Genomic DNA, 18,127 nt, shown 5'->3' with positions numbered 1-18,127 from the left:
GGAGGCTGTGGTCTGCAAACTGGCATGGATTGTGATCCTGAGATTTATATTCCCAGTCCTCTCCCCTTTGGGCTTGGAGAGATTGATTCTTAGTTTATAGAGTGAGTGGATCTCATCTGCTTTGGTATTTTGGGAGAAAGTTTATCTCCAGGGCTGTTGGAGGACACAAAATTTGGAAGATCAAACTGAAAGGAGCTGAGAGAATTTCTATACCAGATGCGTTGCCCTGCAGATTGAGTGGTGACCCTCATTTGATGGCTGGCCTCCTTAAAAGGGCACACACACAGCTGACTAACATGGAGTTGATTTTCTTCATCACGGATTATAAGGCCTTTACTCAGTTTCAGTATCAAAATCCACAATGAAAACGGACCACGATGAGTGACCACCATCTGTAAATATTTTGATGTTTTTAGGTCTTTTGCTCTTCCCACCCTAGAGTAAGTCTTGACCAGATTTCCACCATTTGATTCCTGAGTCATGTCCGGTTTTAAAACTCATTTCCACAACTTTGACTCCTTTCTTTTTATGGCCCCCACCCCCCTTTCTGGGGCCGCTTTGGACGGTTGTATGTTATGTCAGCTCCACTCATGATCCCTTTCCTCATAGATAACCTTTTAAGTTCTTTCATCCAGCACCTTTCCCACTCCCGCTTTTAACTCTCTTCAAAAGCTGCCTCGCAAAGGGTCATTGCTTGCTCAAAGAATACGGGATTATGTGAAGAAGCCAAAGGATGAGAAAGAAAATGTGATGAGGGAGCCGGACGCTCTGGAGAATGCTATTTTGATTGTATTTTGCTTATAGCTGGATGTGATTAGGCTCCTCTAAGGTCGGTTCTAGGAGTTTAAACCTACAGCTCTGGCTGATGGCGCCCAATAAAATAAAACAAAAAATTTTCGCTGCTCCAGTTTTTTCTCAGGGCGGGGTGGGGGCGTTTTCAATCTCCAAGGTCGCACAGAGAAGCCGTTTCTTCATCTTGGACCCACACCGGGAGGCTGGTTCCTCGCGGGAACTGGTCTCAGCGCCTCCTGAGTAACGCAGCCTCCAACCGGGCCAACTTCGAGGCCGTTATAACCTAATTGAAGCCGCGCCCATTAACCGTTTCCAGAATTCCTTTCACCATCTATGACAGTAGTTTTGATGCGAGGGGAGCTCCGGGACTCCTAGGGCTACAGTGTGGATTCTTGGGCAAAGGAGGAGGTTGGTTCTTCAGGTGGGGAAGCTTCGTTATTTTTCTTACCTGGCGTTTGGGTCTAACCTATCGTATAGCATCTTGGCTGCGAGGGGTTGGTGGTTGGGAGTGTAGAAGGACAAATTCAGAGAAGGCAGAATGGAGCGGGGGATACCGTCAGGATGTGCACGTGTCGGTGGCAAAACGTGGAAGCTTCACAAAATTGGCGCCACGAAGCTAAAGACCGCCACACCGGGGCCTTAGCTCGCTCCGCCTAATGGCGGGCCGCACCCCGCCGGCGAAGCCCACGTTTGTAGTTCCTCCCCCACGCCTACCTCTTGCCCAATCAGTGACTTCGGCTTCGCGAGATAGGCGTTCATTGGCATTCGCATAAAAGCTCCGGGGTTACTGACGTCTCCACCTCTTCCCGGCCTCTCAGGTAATTGGCGTTGGTGGTAACCAATCAGGAAGAGGATCTATGGGAACGCCTGCCTTTAACTTAACTGAGCAGCCAATCCGGTGGTACACTCACCTCCCCTTCTACCCAGAGTCACTGCTGCGGCCGCCGCCATTTTAGCGTTTTGTCAGAAGCGTCTGCGCCGCGAGGAAGAGCCCCTGCTGATTTCCGTGCGGGTGAGAGACTCCAAGCCCCTCCGCTGTCTTTTTTTTTTTTTCCCCCTGTTAAATCTTACCTCACTCCTTTGGGCTGCAGGGGTATCGTAGTGGGGTCTTGGCCTGCGCACCCGTCTCTGAGAGCCGACCTCGGTGCTGGGCATTGCGCGGTAAGCCTGAAGCAGCCCTTCCCCCACGACCTCCCCCGAGAATACCCTGCTTTCTCCCCACCTTGCCTTCTGCCCGACTTGGCTCGGTTTCCTGCCCTGAGGTTTCCATATAGATAACCGCATTTTCCTTAGACTCAGGAAATTGAAACCCTTTTCGAGAATTTCTTGGGCCCTGTGACATTGTTGTCTGGCTGATGAGTCTAAAGCCCCCTTCTCTGGCCACGCATTTCCCCATTCTGCAGGAGCTCGTTAGGATGGCACCTCGGGAGAGGCGTTCCCCAGTCCTGCACTTCCTGTACTCTCCTCATGCCTTGCTCTCTGGCCCGGGTCGCCGGTTGACTTCTTCCAAAGGAAACCCGAAAACGTAGCTGTTAAAAGGCCCAGTTTTCCGGAAATGGTGACCACTCGCTCGGTTGCGAGAGGAAGAACTAATTCATAATTTCAGTAGTCAGTTCAGCTAGCCAGTAGTTAGACTTTCGTTTTCTGACCTCACAGTGGATAGAAAAGCCCAGTACCTCTAGCCCTGCATGTATTGCCCTCATTTTCATATCCATTTTGGTTAGAAGCTTCCAGCTCTTTTCAAACCCTTTGTCTACTAAGGACCTTTCTATTACAGACATTTTCTTATTCTTACGGGTTTGTACTGTAGCAGGCCTCCATATTCCCACTTTCCTTTGATTGTTCTGTGGAGGTGGGCATGTAAGAGAAAGGGAAAACTGGAAATATTTCCTAGAGTTTGTTTTTAATTGACGCGAGCCTTATGTCTTTTGTTAGAAATTTTGTTTCTTCCCATGCAGGCTGTGTCGAGATGGTGAAGCTGTTCATTGGAAACCTGCCCCGGGAGGCCACAGAGCAGGAGATCCGCTCACTCTTTGAGCAGTATGGGAAGGTGCTGGAATGTGACATCATTAAGAACTACGGCTTTGTGCACATAGAGGACAAGACGGCGGCTGAGGATGCCATACGCAACCTGCACCACTACAAGCTGCACGGGGTGAACATCAACGTGGAAGCCAGCAAGAATAAGAGCAAAACCTCCACAAAGTTGCATGTGGGCAATATCAGCCCCACCTGTACCAACAAAGAGCTTCGGGCCAAGTTTGAGGAGTATGGTCCAGTCATCGAATGTGACATCGTGAAAGATTATGCCTTCGTACACATGGAGCGGGCAGAGGATGCAGTGGAGGCCATCAGGGGCCTTGACAACACAGAGTTTCAAGGTGAACCACCCTCTTTGGGAAGAGGGCTGAACACAGGCTGTATGCAGAAAATAGGTTGGATAAGTAAAGGGAGGGGTTTGGGGTAGAGATACAGCTGTTGGTGTTGATGGTGAAGCATTATGGGTGATGGAGTTAAAATGGAGAATACATGGGATTTAGAGGCTTTACCTTAGTTAGATCAGTGTCTACCACATGGCTTTAGTTTGGAACTCCTAAGACTTTTATGCCTGTTAGCACAGAAATCCTTTCCTTTGATATCCCCAATTATCTTGTCTTTTTAATTTTTTTCCCTTTTCTTGGTAGAGCATATATCATTGGTTCACTCTGAATTTATTGCCTCAGCCCAGTATCAGCATTATACCTCATTTTATATAAAAAGAATCTGGCAAGAGCATCCTAAGCAACATTTTGGGGAGCAGAATCCCCGTTAAACCACCCCCCCATCCCAACTCATAATTTCCCATTAAAGATAAGTAATCATTAAATAACTAGTTTTTAGATGACTGGTGTCTTTAAAGGGCTATCGTTCTTGTTGGTTTTCTGTTAATGCTTTTACCAAGAGATTCTGTTTGTGGAGGATGAGGCCCCTCCAGAATAAAAGCCTGATTTTTAGAAGTTTCTGAGGAGGAGATATTGGGGTTTGGGGGGCAATAATGGCAATGCTTTTTCACTGTACTGGAGGGTGGACTCTTAACATCCTTGGTGAATAGAGCATTTAGATGGGGGTTAACCTTAGAGCATTGGCTAGATTGTTAGTGTGCCTGGAGGGCAGCGTGAGTAATGGTATGGATTGTCCCTTTATATGGAAGGTTTTATCTTTTCTTGGTTTAAAATCTGAGCTCCTATGGCTAGAGTGGCAGTCGGGAAGGGTGAGTGTGGGTTACCACGTGGTGAGTTGCTGACTCTTCTCCCACCCCTCCACCCCTCCCTTTTGTGTCCCCAGTATCAAAAAAGAGCCTTTTCCCTTTGGTTGTAACTACTTCCAAGTTAACGGGATACTCCCTCAACTCTTTGTATATTTTTAAAGTATATTCCAACCTTTTTAGCCCAGATAAGGTAGTTACGGCTTCCTTTCCTGAGTACTCCTTTTGTTAAGAGTCATTGCTGCTGTTTTGGGTGTTTATTTCCCTTAAATTGGACCTTTCTTAGAGCTGGAGGTCCGATCATCATTCCCCCAAGTAATGGGTGCACTGTGTCGTGGGTATTGCTGTGCATTATTAAAGAAAAGTGTCACTGGTCTCTCAGGTCTAGTTTGTTTTTCTTTTTTAATTGGTAAGTTGAGAATTATTTGCTGTCAACTTAATTGGGGTCAAGGCTGCTTTTGTGGAGGGTTTGTGATATGATACCTAATTTTTGGACACTTTTCTTCACTTAACCCAGTTATAGAATGGGAGGCTGTGTCTGCTTGTAGTAGTTACATGTGTAAGGGGAGGCCAGTGTGTACTGATACAGGACAACTTGTCCTTATGGCATAACTCTTAGCATATGAACTGAAGGCCCTCTGGTGCTACCTGTGCTTATTTATATTTTCACTGCTTTTCTTAATATTAGTTATTTTCCTTAGTACTGTTCAGTAGAGTTCTTTGCGTACAAGGAGTAGCAGTGTTGATGAAGGTGGTCTTTTAACCCTTTTAGTGTTTCAGTGTTGGGTGTATTCTCTCTTGTTTGCTCATTTAAGAGACATCAATTGTAGATATTTTTAAAGACTTATTTTCTTTTTTGGCTTTGGAATTGACACATCCTTAGATCAGGGCGTTAGTTAATGACCTTTATGTCATGAATGTGCAAGGTTAGTTCCTTGGTTGCACTTGTTTTCTTAGGTGCCAGAATGGCCCCATGGGCAAATGCCAGAGGGACATAGGTGAGCACTTCAAAACAGTTAAGTACTTAATTGCTTATCTTAGCTCCTAACTTGCAGTCTATCTACACTGTAATGTTTACAGCAGGATTTTTTGGGGTAGTTTGATCCTCCCACCTCCTTTTCCCTTTTCCAGCTTCCCAGGACTTTAATTTTGCATGTGAAATTGTCTGTTTACCAATTTCTGTATTGTTAAGGTGAGTAGAAGACCTATCTGTTGACTCTCCCTTGCTTCTAACCGTTCACTTTTCATATCTGCATGTTTGGGTACATCATAGCCAATTGCATTGGAAGTTTTTGGTGGAATTTTGCTTACCAATAAATTGGTAGATCACGTTAGCTGGAAACTTTCTGTGAAAAGATTTAACCCTTAAACTTCTTAAAAAGTTTCTTTTGTTAAGTTTTCCAGAAGTAATATTCTTTATTTCCAGAATATAAATTGTAATTTTCATCAAAAGATAGTATTATTGTGTATTCTTAGAATCTCTCTGATCCCTAGTTTAAGTAGAAAAAGTATTTTAATCTTGTAAAAATGAACTCTTTGATCCGTTATATTACTGGTTATTCTCCGTTTTTCTCACCTACTTTCCCCTTTTTCTTCCATGTTTTTCAAAATCTTTTTAAAAATTCAGGCATCTTGTGAATTGTCTGTCCTGTTTCCTTAGGTCACTAAAGTTTAGCTATCAGATTTTAAAGAATCTTCGGTGGAATGACTGTCAGAACCAGCAATTTAAAGGATTCCGTTAAGGGGGAAGACAGTCCTTCAGTGTGTATTTATTGTCCCTTTCCCCCCAATTCATAAGTGTTTTCCCAGAAATCTTGAAACTTGCCTATCACGTTCAGCCACTGATCATGTTTGGGTCATATTCTCTATCGGTGGTAACTTTAGGGTCTTACTCTCTGATTTTTGGGGTGGGGAGCTAGGGGACTAGCCTTTGCATTGTGCTGCTTAATGAAATCAGTCTTGGTAGTGAAGATGGGAAATGTCAGAATCTTGTGGAGGAGTGTTACTGTAGTTTCTTTTGACAGTAGGCTATTGTTCAGGGTAGTTTTTGTCTACAGTTACTTGGCAAAGGATGAAAGTGCTTTTTTTTGGGCACAAGCATTAAACTGGTGTTAGAGCTGAAACATTTCTTCATCTAATTGATCTTTGCCTGAAATCAGGTCATTATATTGAATTTATATAGTGGACTCTTTTTTTTGTTTTTGTTTTGTTTAAATCTTTTGGCAACGAATCCTGCATTAGAGTTGTCTAGGTAAAGCCATTGCTATGACCGGTGTCTGGGGTAGGGGCGCGGGCTATGACTAAGAGTGATAGCAACCCTTCTTGCGTCTGTTTCTTCAAGGCAAACGAATGCACGTGCAGTTGTCCACCAGCCGGCTTAGGACTGCGCCCGGGATGGGAGACCAGAGCGGCTGCTATCGGTGCGGGAAAGAGGGGCACTGGTCCAAAGAGTGTCCGATAGATCGTTCGGGCCGAGTGGCAGACTTTACCGAGCAATATAATGAGCAATATGGAGCAGTGCGTACACCTTACACCATGAGCTATGGGGATTCGTTGTATTACAACAACGCGTACGGAGCGCTCGATGCCTACTACAAGCGCTGCCGTGCTGCCCGGTCCTATGAGGCAGTGGCGGCTGCAGCTGCCTCTGCGTATAATTACGCAGAGCAGACCCTGTCCCAGCTGCCACAAGTCCAGAACACAGCCATGGCCAGTCACCTCACCTCCACCTCTCTTGATCCCTACGATAGACACCTGTTGCCGACCTCAGGAGCTGCTGCTGCTACAGCTGCTGCTGCTGCAGCAGCCGCTGCTGCTGTTACTGCAGCTTCCACTTCATATTACGGGCGGGATCGGAGCCCCCTGCGTCGCGCTACAGCCCCAGTCCCCACTGTTGGAGAGGGCTACGGTTACGGGCATGAGAGTGAGTTGTCCCAAGCTTCGGCGGCCGCGCGGAATTCCCTGTACGACATGGCCCGGTATGAGCGGGAGCAGTATGCGGATCGGGCGCGGTATTCAGCCTTTTAAGGCTTGAGGTGAGAGCGGTGGGGTGTCCCCTGTTCTGGTTTTGCCATTCCTCCTGCAGCCTAAAGGCTCCACTTAGGCTGCCCTGCTTGCTTGCTTTTGCTGGGTTAGGGTAAGGTTACTAGCATGGTTCAGAGGCTAGGGAGAAGTCCTTAACTACCTAACTTTTTGAAATAAATAAATAAACATCCTTAGCCCTCATGGCTATTTTTCCAGGGCTCCTAGTAGTGGGAGTCAGTGTGATGCTATTTGTGCCTGGAAAAACAAAGAATGGTGTGATGAATCTTGGGTCACACCTCTGTGCTGTAATTGAACTGAACCTGGGACCCATATATTCAGACTGAGGTGTGCCGTTTCTCAGAGCCTTTGTTGAAATTCCTAGGTGTGCAACATTATTAAGGTTTGCAAGTTTCCTGTTCTGTTTCGTGCTACGTGAAAGGTCGGATATGACCTATAGTAATACAAAATTGATAACTAGTTAACTAGTCATCACTGCTCGGGTCCCAGTTACTATGAAGACTACCCAGGTGGCATCATCTTAATCTTGAAGCAGCATTTTTCTGACATTCCTGAACGGTTCACTCCCTATGAGCTTTACAGAAAAAACTTCTTTGATGGTAAGTTGGGGCAGAGAGCAGAAAAGGTAGCTTAATTTTTATAAAGCTTTCAACAAGGAGTCTGGGGCATAGACTCAAATCCAACTTCTCCACTCAGCTCAGATTCATTCCCTGAATAGAGTGCCCACTCCATTGCTCTATCTTTGAATCTGTCCTATAAGAGCCTATTTACTTCGTTCATTTTTTTTTTTTTTTTGTTTTAAAAACAGTCCCACAGTTGGACATCCCTACTCCACTTCTTCAAGGTATATACTAATACAAATCTGCATGAACACCAGGGTTGGGAGCTTTGCCTTAAGCAGATCACTCCCTTCATCTTCCCACTAGTTATGGGCATTTAATACTCTTGAACTACCAGCTCTACCTTGAGTCCTCTGGCTTTTTCCTCTGCTATACATTTTGAGCCTCATGATCCATTTGGCTCTACTTGAGTATATTCTTTCTGATGCTTGCCAGCTTTGGGCTCTAGGTGTTTGAGATTGCTGTTGTATTAAAGGGTGGTTCTCAACACCCTTTGTTTTGGGTACCCCCTAGTGTATCCCAGACATTACCTTCAGTCCGTAATTTTGTAATGACAGGCTGAGTGATATTCTCTCATCTTTCAGTTAAGGCAGAAGATATATGACTTACCTAGGATTATTGGATAAGAAATCATTGATAGGGCTGGAAAAGAAAGAATAACTTAATAGGTAGCTTACACATGCCCTCCACTACATTCTTTTAGTTTCTTCACTAGGCAGAATTGGATGCCCTCAGGTCTTAAAGTTTGTTCAGTTGATGCTACTTTTGCCTAGACCTTGAATGATTTTTAATTTGGAGGTTGGTAGTAAACCCAGATTCAAACGTACTTTTGACTTTTACCCCAGAGAGCTAATTGAAACCTTTCTTTTTTTCCTGCCCTCTAGTGATAATTTGTGATGTGGACATGACCTTTTCTGAGGAATGCTAATGTTAACATCAAGAGAAACGCACTGTCTTTGCTTACTGTCATGAAAAAGTATTTGCTATTTAATTTAGAGAAAGGCCCCAGCCTGGGATTGCTTGACCTTCCCAGTTACTCTCTGGGCATGAAGCTCTTCTCACTTTTAGAGGTTATTGTGGTACTGGGTATGGGTACAAGTAAACTTAAAAGGAGTGTCAAGTTATCAGACTTGATAAAGATGTTCTTTGAAGTTTTAAGTAGGAAAGCCCTTTTGAGCTTTGCTGTAAAGCCCCTGTATTGTGCTCTCTTTCAGGTGGGATGTGTGTGGGCTGAAATTCCGAGCTGCGGTTGTGCATGAGAATACACCCTTCGTGGTACCCCATCTCCGGGACGTTCTCGGCTCTGTACGTTCAGTCCCTCAGGAACCGTGGACCTTAATTTACCTTGCTAAGTTCAGACCACCTCTTCCTTTCCTCCTTCCTGCCCATTTTCCCGTTCTTCCTGTTCTTCAGTACTTCTGTAGTTTCCCATTTATGTTCTATTCTCCCAGCAGGCCTCATTGTGTGCAGAAACTGTGGTGGGGGTTGTGCTGTCTCCCCGCCTCCTGCTTCCAGTGGGTGTTGGACTTGGGAATGACCTTGATGAGAGTGTCACTGTTCCTGAGTCTTTTTGGCCCAAAGGCTTGTGGCGGGTAGACACATAGAGTTGGATAACTTTTTTTTTTCCGTGAAATAAATGGTTTTTCAACTTAGGGTATGTGTGCTTTGAGAGAATTCTTGCTTGGGCTTGTGTCTGGATTCTTTTATTCTGGAAGAGAAGGGGAGGGTATAAAGTTTGACATTGAGCTCTGGGTGAACATCATTGCAGTTACTTTATTGTAGGTAGGACTTACAGGTGCCAAAGGAAAAAGAGGTCGTGTGCAGAAGAACCCTGGCAGGTAGCCTTATTCCAGTAAAGACTTCTTCCCACTAGTCCACCTTTGTAATAAAACCAACTACTTAATAGTAGTTTTGAGATACACGTCTTTCCCTGCTTGCAAAGCAGTCATCATGTGCCTCTTACTACCATTCTAACCACCCAGTCAGTCAGTACATCTAGCCTGATTTATTGCCAAGATAAGAGTTCTAGGAAAAGGAAGAGTTTGAAGGAATAGGTCAGCTTTCATTTTTCATGCCATATGGAAAAATAAAGTTGTGGTTCTGTCAGCATTCTGCTGCTTCTCTAGGCCAGTAAGTAACATTTTTTTGATGCCTTTCACCATCTGTTTTTATAGCTCTGCCAAAATCCAAAGAATACCTGAATGGTACCACTAGCACCTCATTAACTTGTACTTCACAGAAAAAGGACCCAACAGTGAGCTTCAGAGTATTTAATAATGTGCCTGGGGATGAGTGCAAGAACGAGCCACTGCCTCTTAGTTCCATGCTTCTATCAAAACAGAATGTCTTCCAGATTTTTTTTCTTGTCTGTACCTTGGTTCCAGTTTTAACATTATAAATAGTAAGGCTTCATGTAGGGTATTTTCTAGAACCATTCATTCAATAAATATTGAGCACCTACTGTATGCCTTTAGGAAAGGTGGGTTGTGATGGGAGTTGAAAAGGATCTGGTCATTAGTTGGGTGATTCCTCAATTTTTCTACTTAAGGCTTCTACCTGACTGGTTCTGATTCATAGATGGCCAAGATGGAAATAACTCTGTATGTATATAACTTGTAACTTACTGAATGTTTGCTCTCTATGAAACCCCGTGATTGGTCATTTATGTGTTCTCTCATTTAACACTCCCAGCGACCATTTTTCTGAATATTACGTTTTACTCCTCTAATCCTCAAAATATAAATAATTGCTGAACACAAGCTGTCTATGATTGGGGGGGGTCTAGTGATTAAGATAACGGTTCCAGGAAAACTTGGTGGAGTTAAGGGGATTAAGGTTGAAAAGAGTTATTAGCTTCTACAGATAAGAAGTGGTCAATAACGGGAAGATTATGAGTAAAGTCTATAGTTACTTTACTTGCATTTGTCTCTTTTATCTTCCTTGGCTGGGTCTGCCATTCCCACTTCTTGGAGGGTGGTGCCTACTTTGATTCCCTTTTTTCTGAAAAGCTGGACCCATCACTCTTCGGCACTTTCATTGGTACACTCCTTGGTCTGATAGGTGGAATTCGCAAGTTTCAGAAGGTGGAGATTAACAGTATTCATTGCTTCAACAAATAATTTGAGTGATATTTTGCAAAGTATTGTTGTAGATGCTGGCTATAGTTTGGAGCTTATGGTGTAAGGGGGGGACAAAATGTCAAATAAGGAATTTTACTTAGATGTGAGTAGTGGGAGAAAGTTTTTCTGTGGTAATGGCATGTCATAGATTAGATATGGAGGTAATATATTTTTGCTCTATAAAACAGTGTCTGGTTAAAATTTTAAAGGGAGTCGTTCTTTTTCCTTTGAGAGCATGGTCTCCCTGTAACAGACAACCTAAGAGCAGTTTTTCATGACTGTCAAAATCTGGGCTGGTTTAATGCTTCATTCCTGCTGTGCTCTGTGATTACTGTTAAAAGGCAAAACACAATTAAGCACAGTGGAAATGAATTCTAAAAATGTTGGGGAAATATCAACAAGTCCAATTTAAATAAAGTTTTTTTAAATTAGTGTTTAAGCTTCCAGTCAGGTGTACCTCTGAGTTGAGGCTACGTAGTCTGCTCTGTGTAATAGACAAAATTATACTATCACTTAGCTCAGGAGTCCTACAGTAGTTTTAAGAGTAATGCTTTCATCCATGGATTTTCTGTAGCCTTCCACCATTCCTTCTGTTGAGTAAAGTGTGCTTAGCATCCACCTGAGAGCTGGCTTTGTAGTTCATGAAATACTTAACTGGTCACCTACTTTGTGTAAATACACTTGTGGAGACTACAAAGTAGCTGTCCTCACCTTGCCTCTGCAAGTAGCTTTCTGTCTAGGTCTTGGGTGTGCAGATAATTGTATCACTGGAAGTCAGGTGGGGATGGGAATGGTCACACTATTCTGTAGCGTTGGCATCTGGCCCAGATATGACCCATCTGATTCTGGATGGGTCCTAGGACTTAGGAGAGCTGTTTTCAGGGTGATACTGGGGTTTGATTTGGTGTTAGGCCTTAGCTTTGACGTAAAAGAGTCTTCCAGGCATCAAAATTGGGGTTGACTTGGGTGAATGCCAAATTAAACCAGGCTCCTTAGCCCAGAGCTACCTCAGTACTAAACTAGACTGTTAGGGGGATAAAATCCTGAGAGAGGTAGAGCATTAGCATTGTGTTCTTTTTTTTCCCTTAGATTTTATTTGACAGAAAAAGTACAAGCAGGGGGAGCAGCAGAGAGAGGGAGAAGCAGGCTCCCCGCTGAGCAGGAAGTCTGATGTAGGGCTTGATCTCAGGACCCTGGGATCATCATCCGAGCTGAAAGCAGACCCTTAACCAGCTGAGCCACCTAGGCGCCCCACCATGCTGGTATTAAGTGCTGTTGCAAACTACTGGAGTAAAGTTTGCTCAGTACTGCTGTTTTCCATGTGGTCTCATGCTGAGGCAAAAAAGAATTCCCAGAATAATGACAGTGGGAAGTCCCGGGAGTCCTTTGCTTTGAGCTTGGAGAACAGTATAGTCTTGCTTGAAGCAGGGCAAAGTAGAGTTACAGAAGGGAATTCCAAGACAGAATTTAAAAGTTCCTGGATTTTAATATTTTGAGGAAATTTTTGGTTCATTTGAAGAGTGTAGAGCTTGCATTACTGATAAGTACATAGAAAATAAATGAAAAAACAAGTGTTTTACCAAAACTTGTAAAATAGAATTATGGGTCTCAACCTAGTCATCACGGCAGCACTGTTCATCAAATAATTGTCAGCTAACTAAATTGGGAGAACGGGGAAGTGTGGATGGGTGAGTTATGAGATGTGTAAGAGCAAAACTCATTCAATAATAGAAATTAACATAATTTTAAAAAGTAAATGGAGAATAATGACAATTTTATTGAGTCCCATAAAGGTAAGAACAGCTAAAAAATTGTTTCTGGGGAGTATGAAGCAAGAGACTTGAAAACCTTGTACTCTTTGTTAAACCATGTTTATGGATTACTATGATAAAAGTAAATTTTTGTCATGCTAACAGTTCTTTTCTCTTAAGCCTGAGGTGATGGCTAAACACTCCATGAACCTTTTCAACTGACAGGAGCAGGGACTTGTATTACTTTATTGACAAGTAAATAGCATTTCTGAGATAACGGGGCAGGGATGGTGCTAGCAGTCTATCACAAAGATAAGACACCAAAGAAGGAAGTGCTTTAGCTAGTGGCAAGTAAACCTTAAAAACTGAATTGAGCATTTTATTACTGCTCCTGTTTTGTCTAACTTCTCAAGGCCAACAGAGGGAAATGGTACTTTTTTCTTTGTCCACCAGGGCTGGTTCTTCCTTTAAGGGCTGAGCCTGCTGGTTTCATTCAGTACCTCTATCCAACAAACTGAGTTGTTCCTACTCCATTATGGAATAAGATGGGACCTCTCTCAATTTCACTATGTAAGAAGTGTTAAAACCAGCTGTGAGGGTCTGGACCTTCCTTAGTATAGACTAGAACTTCCGGTCTTACGTATATCATCCACGCTTTTGCAAAAGGAGGAAGGTAGTTTTTATCCACTGGCTTGAGCTGGTGTAGGACCCTTCGGATTTATTTATAGACTTGAAATGGTTTGAAGAACAGGCTTGAGTAGTGAACAAAGAAGTTTTTCCTGGAAAGCCTGGAAGCGAAGGTGCCAAAAAACGTTTCCTATAGAGTTTGACCATGGTGCCATCTATAAAAATGCAGAAGACCTGGCAAAGATGGGGAACCAGATTTTGAATATATGCTTCAATTTAAAAGAAAAAAGTTTTATGGAATGAAATGAACATGAAGTTAGAGGATTACATATTTAATCAGTTCTTACATTTTCCTCACGTTTTTTAGTATCTCTGAAATTTGAGTGTATTTTGATATCCATCGTTTAATTAGCAGTGCCTTGGTTTTAGTGGTATGTAAAATAATGATGCACCTTAAAAATCGACATTTTGTATTAAATGAAATATGGTTATGTTGCATGAGTGCAAGTGTATCTGTAAGCTGTATTCATAGAGGTGGAATGGCATTTTACATTTTGGTACATGTGAGATTCTCCTCAGAAGCTATACAACTTAGGGGCGCCTGGGTGGCTCAGTCCATTAGGCATCTGACTCTTGGTTTCGGCTCAGGTTATGATCTCAAGGTCGTGGGATCGAGCTCGGCATTGGACTCCATGCTCTGCTCGAGATTCTCTCCTCTCCCCTTTAGTCCCTCCCCTCTCTAAAATAAATAAAATCGGGCTCCCTGCTTGGTGGGAAGGGAAGCCTGCTTCTCCCTCTCCTACTCCCCTGCTTGTGTTCTCTGTCAAGTAAATAAAATTCTAAAAAAAAAACTCTTTACCAAAAAAAAGTTATTACAGTTTATATTCCCACCAGCAAGGTAATGACAATGTTTTCTTAAACTCTAATCTCTAGTGCATTGTTGATCTTTTCCAACTTAATAGATGCTGTTTTTTTAAATTTATTTTTTAATTTTATTTTTTTTTAAAGATTTTATTTATTTGATAGCACAAGCAGGGGGAGCAGCGGAGGGAGAGGGAGAAGCAGACTCCCCGCGAAGCAGGGAGCCTGATGCGGGGCTCGATCCCAGGACCCTGGGGTCACGACCCAAGCCGAAGGCAGATGCTTAACCGACTGAGCCACCCAGGCGCCCTGCCAACTTTTTATGAGTGCGGTAGATCGTCTATATTTTTAACAACCATTTGTATTTCTTTTTTGTCTTCATATCCTTAGTCCTTAACCTTTTTAAAAGCACGGTATTGGTTTTATTAATTTGTGGAAGCAATACATAAGTTTAGGAACCTAACTTTGTGATCTGAGTTGCTAGTGTTTTTTTTCCAGTTTGTCACTTCATGATGTTTTTGTCTTGTAGAAAAATTAAATGTGTAGTAGTTGAATTTCCAGCCTTTTCTTAGGATTTGAGGTTTTTGCATTATGCTTGGGATTTCTGCATTTGAAAAAGTAAGAAAATTCTTAATTTTTTTTCCTGGTACTTTTATGGTTTCGTTTTTTAAGTTTAGAATTTTAATCTTTGCATTTATTTGTATAAAGTGTGATGTAGATCTCTAACTTTTTTTCTGGATGGCCGCTCAGTTGGGGAACAAATTGAAACAAATCTCAAGCAGTGGAACGAAGGGATGAAAATAATGCTATTTAGAACATCATATCTCCTTTTCTGATTGTAAGAAGGAAGAAATTTTAGCACCCTTTTTGACGAAAGACTGGAATGAACAGGACATGGCTGCCTCCTACCTTCTCTGACAAACCCTGCTTATCCAGGGAGGAACCACTGCCTTAGACGAATTATTAAATCATAGCCCCTAGGGGTTGGCCTGGCACCAAAATCAACCCTTGTGAATCTGTACCTAGAGTGCTTAAAATAAAGTACTTAGGCTTTACTTTATGGAGTGTTAATCAGATTTGTTGGGGTTGGCATGCCTGTCTGTAGGATTCAGCCTACAGAACTTGATGAAGAACTGGTGGTGCTCCCCAATCCGTTTGTGGCAATGCCCAGGACTTCCCTATCAGGATTTGGCCTACAGGGACCCATCTTGGCTCTTATTCAAGATGGATGAGACTGATTTTTCTCTCCTCACCTGTTTCTTCTCTATGTTATAACACTGTTTCTAGCTCTGGTGGAAAGCATGCATACCAACTTGGGGGCAGACACGTAAGTTTTAACCCCTTAACTTTTGAAATTTTCTTTGGCAAATTACACTCATTGGCAATCTAAGACAAAACTTACTTGCTTATATTTAGTGAAAGGGCTCATTTTACTTGATTTGGCTGCTCCTGTTCCATCTGTGCATTGGCCTATTTGGTCTGTTCTTACATTCGCTCTCTTAGGAGTTATTCTTTACCCAGGTCTTATGGCCCTTTCCTTGAAGTAGGCCTTTTACAATATGTAAGTTATCTGACTGCAAAATATATCTTAGACTTGGCCCAAGTTTTGCGTCATTATGTTGGCCTGAGTGGAGATTTTAATCTCCCAGGTTTTCAACTTAAGTGGTAGACTTGCTGAACCTTTACCCAAGTGGCTTTTCCATACTGGTTGTAGGTCAAGTTATAGATTATAGTGCTATATTAGCAAATGTCTTAGTTTCTTGGGTGTCTAGAGCCATGGGTTTTTTGTTTTGTTTTTATTTTCCCTTCTTGGCATCTAGTTCTTGTACATTCTTAAGCTACAGCAGAAACAGCCCCCCTCCCTTCCTGATTTCACTAAACTAAACTATTTGACAGACTACATGGCATGATCTATTATGTAGACCAGCATTCCTATTGGTGGGTGGTTTTTCATCAGAAACTAATTTCTTATGTAGTTCATATAACTGGATTTAGAAAGTTATGTTAGAACCATAATGATGGGCTTTTATCAAACTGAATAATGGAAATGGTAGCTGGACATCATCAAAAATCAAGTTAGTCATAAAAATGTTTCTTGAAACAAATTTCCTTTAGGTTTTAGTGTTGGGTATCTTTTAAGATAGGAAGTGGGTAAATCTGGCATTATTTTCCCCCTTCACCAATGGGTAAATCACATCAGTGGTACGGAAGGGTGTCTTGGGGGTTTTTTTGGTTTGGAAACAGTCCTTCCAAAACGTCAGCCTCTTAATTTTTTAAAGTTTACTTCCTGTTGTTATTCAGCCATCTTGTGTCTTTCCAGATTGCTTTCTTCAATATTTCAACCCTTAGATCCCATTGGAACTTCTAATTCATTGGTCCAACTTTTCATTTTCCTCACCCTCTTATATTCTCACTTCCGTACCCAACTTGAAATACATGCCAGTCGTTATCATTTCTTTGCTTACATCCTTTTCCTTGCAAGCCCTGGGGCTACCCAGTCCCCCAGCTTCGTCATACATACTTGGCAGAACCACATCCCAGATTAAATGCAGTTCATCTGTTCACAGTCACTTGATTGATGAGGCTGAAGGTGATGGAGAAAAACAGTCTCAGTGACTGGTCTCACTTGGAAGAATGTTCACAAACCTTGTCTTGTGTAGACCCGTGGTTCTGCCAGGCAATCAGGAGCACAGGTCCCTAGTCCGTTCTTGGTCTCTTTCACGTCCTCTCTTAGGCTTACTCAGCTACTGGCCTACTTTACTGAGAAAATAAGCAATCGGAAGGGAATTTTAGTCTTCTCATCACAGTTGGGCCCCTCCAGCATCTGCAGCCACATCACATCACATTCCCTCTGGTTAGCTTGCTGCCAGTGCCCCCACTTAATACCTTAGGGCCCAACTCGCTGCTGCTGTTCTTTCCCTCCCCTATCATCCAGTTTTCCTCTTTACTGGGTCAGTCTTACTAGCATTACAAATAGTGTTATTCCCATTAAAAACATTTCTTGACTATTTTCTCTTGCTTGTTACCACCATTTCGTTTCTTCACTCCTTTTTGTAGCAAAACTCCTCAAAAGCATTTTCTATGGTTTTGTCTCTAATCATTGCCTTCCATTTTCTCTTAAACCCTCTTTATTTTTTAAAGATTTTATTTATTTGAGATGGAGAAGGAAGCTCCCCCCAGAATCATGACCTGAGCCAAAGGCAAATGCTCCCGACTGAACCACCAAGGCACCCACTCTTAAACCCTCTTTATTTCTTACTTTATTTTTTTTTAAAGATTTTATTTGTCAGAGAGCGAGCACAAGCAGGGGGAGCGGCAGGTAGAGGGAGAAGCAGACTCCCCGCTGAGCAGGGGCCGGATGCGGGACTTGATCGTAGGACCCTGGGATCATGACCTGAGCTGAAGGCAGGTGCTTAACTGGCTGAGCCACCCAGGCATCCCCTTAAACCCTCTTTAATCAGACTTTCACCCTTACCATTCCACAGGAACACTGCTTGTGATTTTATGTTGCTAAGTCATGTGGTCACTTTTTTTTTTTTTAACTGAAAAGATCGAGGCTTACTTCTTGCTCATGACTCAAGGAAACAGTGAACATAGGAAATTGTGTGTTAGGAAATAGCTTTGTATTAATCTTTTCTTTTTAAAGATTTATTTATTTGACAGCGAGAGACGGAACACAAGTAGGGGTAGGGGGCGCAGTGGGAGAGGGAGAAGCAGGCTTCCTGTGAGTAGGGAGCTCCATGCAGTGCTCCATCCCAGAGTCCTGGGATCATGACCTGAGCTGAAGGCAGATGCTTAACGACTGAGCCACCCAGGCGCCCCAGGAAATAGCTTTGTATTAAACAGGGAAGAGTTGAGTATGGAGTGTTAGAGTGAGAGCAGTGTATGTGTGCAGATTATAGTGATAAATCGGGGGCCAAGCCTCACTGAGAAACTGAGATTTGAGCAGATTTGAATGAGGTAAGGGTTAGCCAAATAGACTTCTAGTATTCTTAAGTGGAGAGAACAGCTTGAACAAGGGCCCAAGGTAGGATTGTAGCTGGCCTTTTTTAGTAGTAAGGCTCGTAGGGG

General features: G+C 42.9%; 1 protein-coding gene across 2 annotated transcripts; it reads left to right on the top strand.

The window, feature by feature from the left end:
* Nucleotides 1-1,634: 1,634 nt before the first annotated feature.
* LOC114220480 (RNA-binding protein 4) lies at nucleotides 1,635-9,350 on the top strand. Of its 2 annotated transcripts, XM_028118386.2 has the most exons (4): nucleotides 1,636-1,953; nucleotides 2,751-3,173; nucleotides 6,378-7,071; nucleotides 8,913-9,350. In XM_028118386.2, the coding sequence occupies exons 2-3, from the start codon at nucleotides 2,762-2,764 to the stop codon at nucleotides 7,061-7,063; spliced, it is 1,098 nt and encodes a 365-aa protein (XP_027974187.1). In that variant the 5' UTR covers nucleotides 1,636-1,953; nucleotides 2,751-2,761; the 3' UTR covers nucleotides 7,064-7,071; nucleotides 8,913-9,350. The 2 variants fall into 2 exon arrangements, with proteins under 2 accessions (XP_027974189.1, XP_027974187.1); XM_028118388.2 differs by lacking the exon at nucleotides 6,378-7,071 and having other exon boundaries at nucleotides 1,635-1,953.
* Nucleotides 9,351-18,127: the final 8,777 nt, after the last annotated feature.

Source organism: Eumetopias jubatus, unplaced genomic scaffold (genome assembly GCF_037043125.1).
Source record: "Eumetopias jubatus isolate StellerSeaLion01/CBP00866 unplaced genomic scaffold, mEumJub1_p1.0 scaffold_13, whole genome shotgun sequence".
Lineage (NCBI taxonomy): Eukaryota > Metazoa > Chordata > Mammalia > Carnivora > Otariidae > Eumetopias > Eumetopias jubatus.
This window is presented reverse-complemented; position numbering and strand designations above follow the sequence as displayed.